At 37.9% G+C, this 10,316-nt stretch overlaps 1 protein-coding gene across 1 annotated transcript; it reads left to right on the top strand.

Annotated features, from left to right (window-relative positions):
- Positions 1-2,417: 2,417 nt before the first annotated feature.
- LOC139978373 (rhombotin-2-like) lies at positions 2,418-10,221 on the top strand. The gene is made up of 3 exons (XM_071988523.1): positions 2,418-3,305; positions 5,997-6,212; positions 7,924-10,221. Exons 1-3 carry the CDS (start codon positions 3,265-3,267, stop codon positions 8,132-8,134), a joined length of 468 nt encoding a protein of 155 aa, XP_071844624.1. The 5' UTR covers positions 2,418-3,264; the 3' UTR covers positions 8,135-10,221.
- Positions 10,222-10,316: the final 95 nt, after the last annotated feature.

Here is a 10,316-nt window from a genome sequence, read left to right as displayed (position 1 = left end):
TTTTTCATACTTTTTCACTCTGTCGTGTTCTACTTGGAACATTCTATGCAATTATATATATATATATATATATATATATATATATATATATATACAGGCGCGTATCCAGGATTTTCTAACCCGGGGGGCGCGAATTACTATCTAAGCGGAGCGCCACCATCGGTTGGCGCGGAGCGTACAAGAAAACTTTTGGTTTTGATACCCCCCAGATCACCGGAAATGGCACTTCTCGGGCTTGAAAATGACCGACCAGATGTACACTTTTGCCTGAGAACCAAGTATTTCCCAAAAGTTTTTTTTCCATCCATAACCTTTTTGAAGATTGTCAGCAGTCACACATCATGTTCGACCTGATTGCATGTCCTATGGATCATTGCTTTTGTAGGTGATTCTACGTCACGGCCCACAATATCCGAAAGCCCCACTTTTGAAGGTTTTAAGCCCATTATTTGTTGAGAATTTGAAAATTCACATTTCTCGTGAATAAAATGACTTGAAAACATACCCATAATGTTGCAGAAAATTCAATCTATGGATAACCAATATAGAAAAACCTCCTTGAACCCTAACAGACAGGTCAAAATTGCACGAGTAGAGGAAAGTATGATGAATAATGTTGGTGAGGAAATTTTGGAAAATTCCGACACAGTTAATTTATTGGTGTAGAAATATTGCAACCTCTTATAATGGCTATTGTAAAACTTCGTTGAAGGAACAGAAAAATAGGAGATACTTCCGATATCAGGTATATCGAAACCGAACACTACACACATAGGCGTAGGTCCCGTAGGAGGCGGGGGCTGCAGCCCCCCCCCCCCCCCCGCAACCAAATTTTTTCCAATTTTTTTCGGAGACCTACTGAAAGAAAAATAAATAGCAATGAATAGCTTAAAAATGATCTCCGTGGTAATTAAAATAAAGTTGTAAGCTTGGCCGACATTACCTTTGTAAAAGAGAGTTTTGACATAAATGGATCTGTATGCTTTTCTCCATCTACATAAGATATTTGGTTGTTTACATTAGCATTTGGCGGTATACTGTGCAACTTTGACGGACCGTGCGGTACACGATGCCATGCAATATAATGAGCGATGTCTGCTTATATGATATTGGCATCGATATGTTGAACGCGCGCTTCTTGCGCGAAAAATTTTGGCTTTTTTTTTCGGGCAAGTCATTGCAGCCCCCAAATCCAATTGGGCTCCTACGCTTTGACAGGTTTTACACACATAGACAGGTTTTGAGGCTGTTCATTGTGGAAAATGCATTTCAATGCTCACTGATATGATGTTATATCTGCTCTTTGCTTTACAAATTCGAACAGGCGTGTAGCGAGTAATTGCCTGTAGGCAAACTATCTAAGCGAAGCGCCACCATGAGTTGGCGCGAAGCGTACAAGAAAAATTTTTGGCCGAAAATGCCTCCCAGATCGCTGGAAATGACACTTCCCAGGCCTTGTAAGTTGCATCTAAGCATTGTCTATTTTGAAATTACTAGCGATGTCATAAAGAAAATTTGCTCGGGGGGGGGGGGACGGTCGCCCCCTTCCCGAAATGTTCCCCGACGACTCGGTCGAGTTCAAGACCAGCCACAGTTGGTTCCATATAGCACAATTCTACAATTGTTTAAGGCGTCCATACACACACACGCGTTATGATAGACCATATATAGGCTAGTATTTATATAGATACATTAGTGAGAGAGGGAAAATGGAAACGTCAAAAATGGAGTTGTCGAAGTAAGGGGTAGGGTGAGGCGCACACCCCTTCCGTAATCCTTGATCTGTCACTGGCTACCTGTGTATATAATAGGGATCAGCGCTTTAACTATGACTGTTCCTCTTTCTCTTCCCGAGGTCTTGGCTATCTTCTACTCCCTCCTTTCTCCTTTTCCCCTCTTTTTTTCTTTTTCTTTTCCCTTCCTTCCTCTCCTCCTTTTCTTTTTTTCCCCCTCCTTTTCCCTTTTTTCTTCTCTTTTTTTCTCTCCTCTTTTCCTTACCCGGGGGGCGCGCGCCCCCAACGCCCCCCCTGGATACGCACCTGATATATATATATATATATATATATATATATATATATATATATATATATATATATATATATATATATGTGTGTACCCCGGCGATATCGAGGCTAACGTCGAATAATATTTCTGGTTATAGCATTTATATACCGTAACCCCTTGACATCTTCCCACGCATTGGTATAACATTCACATTGTTTTGGCAATAGCCAATGCCAATCAGTGAAACAGATCACTCGTTGCCAAATTCATAATAGTTCTTTCCCCCGAACTCATCTTTTATCACCCAGACTACATGGAATTACATGGCACAAGTTTATATTCTTTACCCCTGGTTACTTGATTTCTCGATCATTTCATTACTGTCTGTCCGTTGATAAGCTGTCGCAGATGTTTTGTCACTAAATCAACCCCGGGGCAGACTGTGACATCCTGCACCTCACAGCTGGTTTTGAAGATAAATAACCGACAACTGGAACTCAGTAACCAACGGTTTATAAAAAGGCACATGCGGTAAACTTCTAGGAATACTAACAGGATGTTCTTATTAGTTTGACGGTCGCACACTCCACAGTCTAGGAAAATCACAATAAACCATTACATACACACAGTGATAGATGACAAGGCTAGATTTAGCAATCCACGACCCATGTTTTGTGTGAAGTTACTGTGTTGATCTGTATATAGTTCGCTTATACATGCATTTCAGTTGGACTAAGAAGGCTCTTATTATCATTTATAGCATAATACAAACCGCCGTATTTTCGCCCATATCTTTTCTGTTATTACTAGATCATTTAATTTGTAATTACTTTCGCCGTGTTGTTTATCTTGTTTGCCATCAAGGAAATGGTTTGTTTACTGTTCATAGAGCGACACGTGGATTTTCACTCATCGGCAGATTTCAATGAATTTCAAGTAAATGTGAAAGTTATTTAGTTTTTGTGACTGTGATTGTTTTAGACTCTAAGTTACAAGTCCGGTTGTGTTGAACAACTTTATCATACACCATGTAGTAAAGATCTGGTCAAGTTAACAACTAAAAAGAGCCTCCGTTATTTTGTGATATTGAGCTTGATAACTAAATTGAGCAATGTCCAGCTTGTTGTAGCCGACGGATAAACTATAAAGTGCTATATAACATTCGGACGTCCAGGTGTTATACATATATATACTGGCATTTTGGCGAGGCGGCCTACATCTGCTGGTATATCAGGCTTGTGCGGGGAAGTCTTAATCAAAATGAAAAGTACATCAGATACTATCAAAGATGACAGGAGTGGGTAAGTCATGTTATATGATCAGCATGTATACATGGAAGTACGGATCGTGTAAAACCCTGCATTGGGTTAGTGTATGTGTTTTTAATGTGGAATTGTTTTTAAAATAATCTATTATAAAGGTTCATATCGTGTCAATCATGTAGTACTGCCTCGGTTCCATTAGGGTATTTGTATTCGTTATATGTGTAGACACAAAGACACTGTATGTCGCCGACAATTGAGCTGCAAAAATACTAATGGACTGATAAAACATGAGCCGGCGGGCATGAAAATTTGCGTAGCCTGGTACGTAGGACCATAACACTATGAGTGTATATAGTAGTGGAACCTCCATGAGAATATTATGATAACATGAGTGTCGTAGGCCTAAATATACTATCCAGCTGACAGTGGCGGGAGAAGCGAGATATGGGGTGGGGAAACAAAATGGGGTGGGGGTGTGTTACCCCCTTCTTATATAAATGTTTTAATCGGGCAACAAAAAAGATGTATAAGATGAATAATACACAATAATATCACCTCCATGATTTCCGAGAGGGGTACGTAGGGAAAGGCCCTCTTTTTCTAAGTATTGATTTTTAGCAGTAGACGGAAATAATGGTTTGAGCTTTACAAAAGCGATTAATACTAACGTTGCTTAATTCTCACCCTTCATTTATTTGACGGGGTTATCACTCATTTCCCTCTCACCTCAATAAACTCATCAGAGATACGATGCGTTTGACATAGCCTAGAGTAGCCTATATACGATATAGGCCTAGTTATCTAAACCTATAGCCGGTGTATTATTTCAAAATATAGGATAACAATTGATCAAACATAAAAAAGACTCTTCCTTTAGTTTTCACTAAACAAGCGTTGGTGAATGTTTTTTGTATTCGATTCTATAAACTTTTCCATATCGTGTTAATGAAAAACATAAATGATCACCTATGTCGCACTTCGAATTTTCTGTCAAATTGAAATAGTTTAGTCAACAGCTGGTCAAACTCATGAAATGCATTGTTATGGATTTATTTTATCAGAATGATACTTTCATAATACTAAAATCAAATAAATATGATACTAAAAATCAACGCGAGAATAAAGCTGTTTAGTTCGTACATGTATACCAAGGTAAAAGACATAAATTGTGGAGAAAATCAAAACAGCAACCTTGAACCATAGAAGTGCTTTAATAATTCTCTTGCTTCATGTCAAAATCTGTATAGTAACTCATTTTAAGCAGTTGAATCTAAATTTAGTCGAACTACCTTGTAAACAGGGAGGTTTTAACACCTTCCCGCTGTGCCAATAAGCCACGCACAGCGACGTGCATGCAGCCTAGCTATATACCGGCATAAATATCTCTAAATGTGTTGTGGTTTCATATATGACGGTTGATCTACCCAACCGACTAAAACTGCCTCTAATTGGTTCGGGAAAGTCAGTGAAAAATCTGGATGTTGGTCTCAAGAACGGAAAGTGGTAGACAGTGAGTCGTTCACAGTAGTAGTAAAATCTGGGTATTCGTCACAACTAGTTTCACATTAAATTGGATGAAACATGTGACTCCTGTTAGCTATTGCTGGAGTACAGAGTGGTAGTCCCCCCCCCCCCTTCCCGCTCCACCTGCACGCTTCAGTTCAGGACCATGATTGCGGTCTTAGATCGTTTTAATTATTAAAAAAACTGACGACAGGGGTTAGCAATTTAACATCAACAGGGCTCCCATTTCTGACGATAATTCTCTCCGAATGGTGGCAGCCCGCGTAATCAATTTGGAAGGAAATCATGTAATAAGTACTACCTCACTGCGTACTCCATCTAGTGAACAACGAACTAGACCGAGTACTCGAGTTTATGCGGTAGCTTTGCGAATCGCTGCACATTCGACGAGCCTATGTCATTCTCACTTATTTGCCTGACTGGAATCAGGGACATTTATTGCGTGACTGTTATGGGGGAGGGGTCTAAGGGGGGGTCCCCCTCCCCTTTGGAAAATTTTCAAGTGCCTAAGGTGCTTAGATGTAAAATGGTGATACTTAGAAGCACTTTTTAAATCAAAATTATTTTAAAAAATGTAGCCTTTTCTTAGATGAAATTTACTTACTTTACGAAAGAGTGCTAGGCTAGATCAATCTAGCATATTCCACTTTACACTGGCCCACCTGAAATACTGGTTAGTTCCGTTCTGCGACTGCACACTTGACTAAATTTTGTTTTTACAATTATTTTACTAATAATGTGGGACATTTTCGAAATTCCTGAACATTTTGACGAATCGGGGACATTTTCGGGGACACTTGTTCATCATCACTTGGTCACCTGAGGTGGAATTGCGGAAGCTACATTGTGCGTTTTAACATGACAAATTTGAACCTTGCGCATTAACTTTTATTCAAATCACAGACATCTATCACAGATTTACTTTTCCCTACCAGGCAAATTTAGCTATGTTACTCTATACACCTGCATATGCGATTGTAAGTCAGTTCGGGGAGTTCCCAAACTTCCAGCTCCGCCCCCCCCCCCCACCCGCCGTTCACATACACCAGCTCAACCCGTCTTTTCCGACCTTGTTACGCCCCTCGAGTTTTACTTTATAAACACACTTTTTTTCGAATGTGCCCTTTGAAGAATATGCAACATTGTAAGAATGGCTTCGGCGTTTATCTTATGTATGACGTCATAACTCCTTCTCTATCCCAGGGAGACGGTCAACGAGGTACTCAATGTCCACCCGTCCATGTTGGAGTGCCAGGGGTGTAAACAGTGGATTCGAGATCGTTATTTCTTGAGAGCCATGGAGAAATACTGGCACGAGGACTGTCTTTCATGTGACCTTTGTCAATGTCGGCTTGGAGAGGTCGATTGCCACCTTTATACCAAACTTGGGCGTAAGCTTTGTAAGAGAGATTATCTGAGGTATGTATAAGTTTAAAACAGACTGCGCCCTCTATTTTACACTAGAAAGATGACTTAGGGGCCTACTTTTCTGTTCTTCGCTATGATGATTTTCATTCATTGTTTGAGAAGTCTGGGGTTGTGTATGTTATTCCGAACGCAAAAGGAAACTTTGCGATCATGATGCCGTGTGCACACTGTACAGTATGCGTAAACGGTATGTGGTGTGTGTAATGTGCCTATGAGTGTATGTAATGCCCCTTCTAAAGTTGAAAACAAAATATCTCCCCAAAAAATGCAGCTTGATTAAACTTCATATTGAGTACGTAAATCCATCCACCTCTGCGAATGAAATTCCATGTTGAAACTTGGTGGAGGCCATTGTCTTTGTCATTTTGTAGCCATCTGACCAACTAGTATAAAATTACTTTATGTATTATTTATGGAATTATTTTTTAAATTCCGCATTTTCTACTTCTATCCATCCCGCCAACACGTAAAACTAATAATAATCTATGAAGAAATAAAACTGACAGAAATCAGAAAGGAAAAAACAAATCAAGAAACTGTACTTTTTACTTGAAGTGCAAACATTTGAAGCGCCTTTATGACGTCATCATCCGAATATATCCCGACACTTACGTCGTGATATGAATGTAGTTCTCAGTATAAAATTATAAATTTTTGAAAGAGAACCATAGTGATGGCATCCATTACCTTCAAAAGTAGGTGCGATTTTTGTTGAATTTAGTAAGTTAAAAAAAACTATTATCTAGACAAAAAAGAATCATTAAAATTAATTTTCAAGTGCACGAAGCCACAGTTATTTGACTGATTATTATGTAAATGACTAGGTCAGCATTGGCCATTCCATGCGTACACTTTCAAAATTGACCTGAAAGAGAGATCATTAACGCATGTCTTAGGTCATACAAGTACTTTTAAACGACAATTCGTTACGTTCGGACTTCATAAATCCTTCACCAAGGCTATTGATCTAATCAAGATGGCAGTTGGAGTTTGTAGTTCAACATTAGTTTGAAAAAAAGTCTCGGATTATGAAACTTTAATTGCTAATAATTTTAGGAATGTTGTTCAGTTTTTCATCCCACTTTTTCCCTATCCAAGACATTTATTTCTGTTCACATAATTTTGTAAAAGGGAGACAAATATTTAAGGATGATATATATCAATTTTAGAAATGTGGCAAACACAGTTCAAGTACAAATCACAGTTATAATATTATTGTCTTTCTTCGTTTTGCTTTCGAAAAAACATAAGCCATAAAAAGTCAGTCTTATTAAAAATTAATTTTGGACAATGTGTTCGTTGTGCAAGTATTAACATGTAAGGGCACGATTCAGCTCGACTTGGTTGTATTTCTTGTGAAATGAATACAATGCATTTGGACACGTTTTAGAAGCGAATATCTCGAAAACAAAACTGAAAGCTCTCACGAAAAATCATTGCGTTTACTATGATCCATATAACTGCCTAAACAAAAGTATATTGGTCAATGAATTCATGTATTTATGATGAATGAATGAATGAAAGAGTTAACGGATGAATTAGTGGTTTTGATTAATGGCAGTGAATTAATGGTAATGAAGGAACGAAATGAATCTATACAGTATGGATGAATAAATTACCGTCTAATTAGTACTTAATTATAATGATAGCAGCCAATTATCATGATAAAGTTACATCATTGTTCTATCTATCTTCAATGCAGGCTGTTTGTTCCAAGTGGTATTTGTACAGCTTGCCAACGGGAGATTCCTGCCTATGAACTCGTTATGAACACGACAGCTGATCAAGTTTATCACTTGGAATGTTTTAAGTGTTCAGAGTGCGAGAAACACTTTTGCGTTGGAGACAAATACCATTTACAAGGAACAAAGATCATATGTGAAGACCACGTACCGATATCGACGAGTGGTTAACCGAAACGGTATATCAAACTCCTCTAGCGATTTTCATTGCACCGCGGTATGAAGGTATCTGTTGCATGTCGGAGACATGTATATCATTTACAAGGAACAGCGATTTGTATATGGTTAGGATCACAGGCTGATATACCGACAAGGCGTCGTCAAACTGAATATCAAAATTGTCAGCGATTTTCATTGCATCGCGGTATGAAGTATCGGTTGCACATATATCATTAACAAGCTACAATGAGTTTATAAAGAGGATCACGTGCCACTGAATAAGCAAATACAAAGAAGTATAATAAAGACTGTCAGCGATCTCGATATACCGCGGTATGAACATGAGGTATTGTTACCACTGTTGGAGGCAAGTATTATTTGCACGAAACGATTACATGTGAAGGTTACCCTTTGATCGTTATTGGTTGTAACACATGGTGTTTGAAGAAAAGTGCCAGTAATTCCTATACACCTGATACATCGCGGTATGGAACATAGGGATCGTGTCGGAGGCTATACTAGTACATGGAAGACAGATTTGTAATGACAAGTGGAACCTCCAGCGGCCTCAGTGCACTACGGCATGAGTATCTAGTTTAAGTCAAACAGTATATGATTAAGAAGGAAGAGATGGTATCTTGGTATGACAAATTGCCAACTAGTTAACTGCAAACACCGCGGTATGAAATATATCCGAGTCAGATACTATATTGGTACTATCATTCACGATGAACAAATACGGTATTATTTGTAATCTGTAATTATATCAATACATGGCGAGATTATGTAAATCCATCAACTGCGGGATAGCAAAATTGATAAAAACAAAGAAAAATTAAATTTCTCAGGGTAATAAAACTGTTTTATTATTTAGACGGATTTTTGCTAAAGACTGCTGGTTTTCAATTTGATATAATGTATGAATACAATGGGAAGTTCGTTTTCTTAGCTCTTGAAATACTGTTCAACGAAACGGCTGAATGAACCAGTCTATCTCTGAATATGAGAAATCCCAACGATTATGCGTGCGGCTTGGTTTAACCACCATAAAACCGGCATTATTTTACATACTATTGTAACGACTTCTCATTATGAACCATGGCGTAATAGTCGGACCCGTTTTAGTTGATGATATTTGGACTAGCTCAATGAAGCCTCTGGTTGCACGGAGTCTAGAAGCTGTTGGACCCATTTTAACACAATGTGAACTTAAGACGTTATTTACAATTTCCACTATTTATACGTAAATGTTCAAGAAAAAGAACTTTCTTTTCAAGAGGAAGTTATTGTTATACGCCTGATTGAAATTTCTGGTTAAATATGTATCGTATGTGATTTTATACTGATTGCAAAGGCAATTTTAGCCGTACGCGTATTTGACACAGCCGACTTTGTTAGTCTGTTAATTTCTCCACTCTGTGTTTTCAAGCCGCCTTTCGAATATGTGCAGGCTACTTCATTTCGTTATGCTTTGTGCTACTTTGCTCTGATTTTCCTTTTTCTTTCTTGTTATCTTCTTCGTTTTTCTTTTCCTTTTTCGCCCTTTCTTTCTGGTGGCAATTTTTTGTAAGTTAAGTAACGTTCAGCTGCTCTTAAATTAACGTTTTAATAAATGCCCTTTGAAATGTTAATTTTTTTTTATCACGGACACTCATTGTTAGCAATACCTATATTTCTGCAAACTTGTTTTGCTAAACCTCCTTTCATCGATTTATGATAATATTATGCAAATGATATGCAAATGAAATGTCTCTATGCAGTCGTTGTTTATTACGAACTTAAAATGAACTAATTAAAAGAAAAAGAAAAAAAAAGGACTTGCAGTGTTTTTCTTTTGGTGTTAATGAGGTCACAATAAGTTCGTTTATATATATGATTAAGTGTGTATGTGATCAAGTGTGTTCTTTGAATATTTGAATAACCTACGTTCAGTTATGAATTCAAAACGGTTTTCAAAGTTGCAAGCAGCGCGGTATTAATGTGAGGCTGTACTGCATTCAAAACGAATTGCCATCTTTTTACGCTGCAAGTCATCAAATTTAAACACTATTTAAGATTGTGAACTGTCTGTCAATTTCATGAATATATTTGTAATTTTAGTTCGTAGTTTCCTTCCAATTAATGAGATAGAGAAATTGAAAAAGGAAAATAGTACATCAACGCATAGCTAAAATAGAATTTAGCTCAAACAAAC

The sequence above is a fragment of the Apostichopus japonicus genome, chromosome 13 (assembly GCF_037975245.1).
Source record: "Apostichopus japonicus isolate 1M-3 chromosome 13, ASM3797524v1, whole genome shotgun sequence".
In the NCBI taxonomy this organism is placed as follows: domain Eukaryota; kingdom Metazoa; phylum Echinodermata; class Holothuroidea; order Aspidochirotida; family Stichopodidae; genus Apostichopus; species Apostichopus japonicus.
Note: the sequence above shows the minus strand (reverse complement) of the source record. Positions and strands in the feature narration are given on the sequence as shown.

Bases quoted from the DNA above. Each gene is read 5' to 3' on its own strand.
- LOC139978373 (XM_071988523.1), top strand. From the start codon at position 3,265: ATGAAAAGTACATCAGATACTATCAAAGATGACAGGAGTGG. The intron at 3,306-5,996 runs GTAAGTCATGTT...TCTCTATCCCAG, and splicing joins ATCAAAGATGACAGGAGTGG to GGAGACGGTCAACGAGGTAC. The intron at 6,213-7,923 runs GTATGTATAAGT...TCTTCAATGCAG, and splicing joins TGTAAGAGAGATTATCTGAG to GCTGTTTGTTCCAAGTGGTA.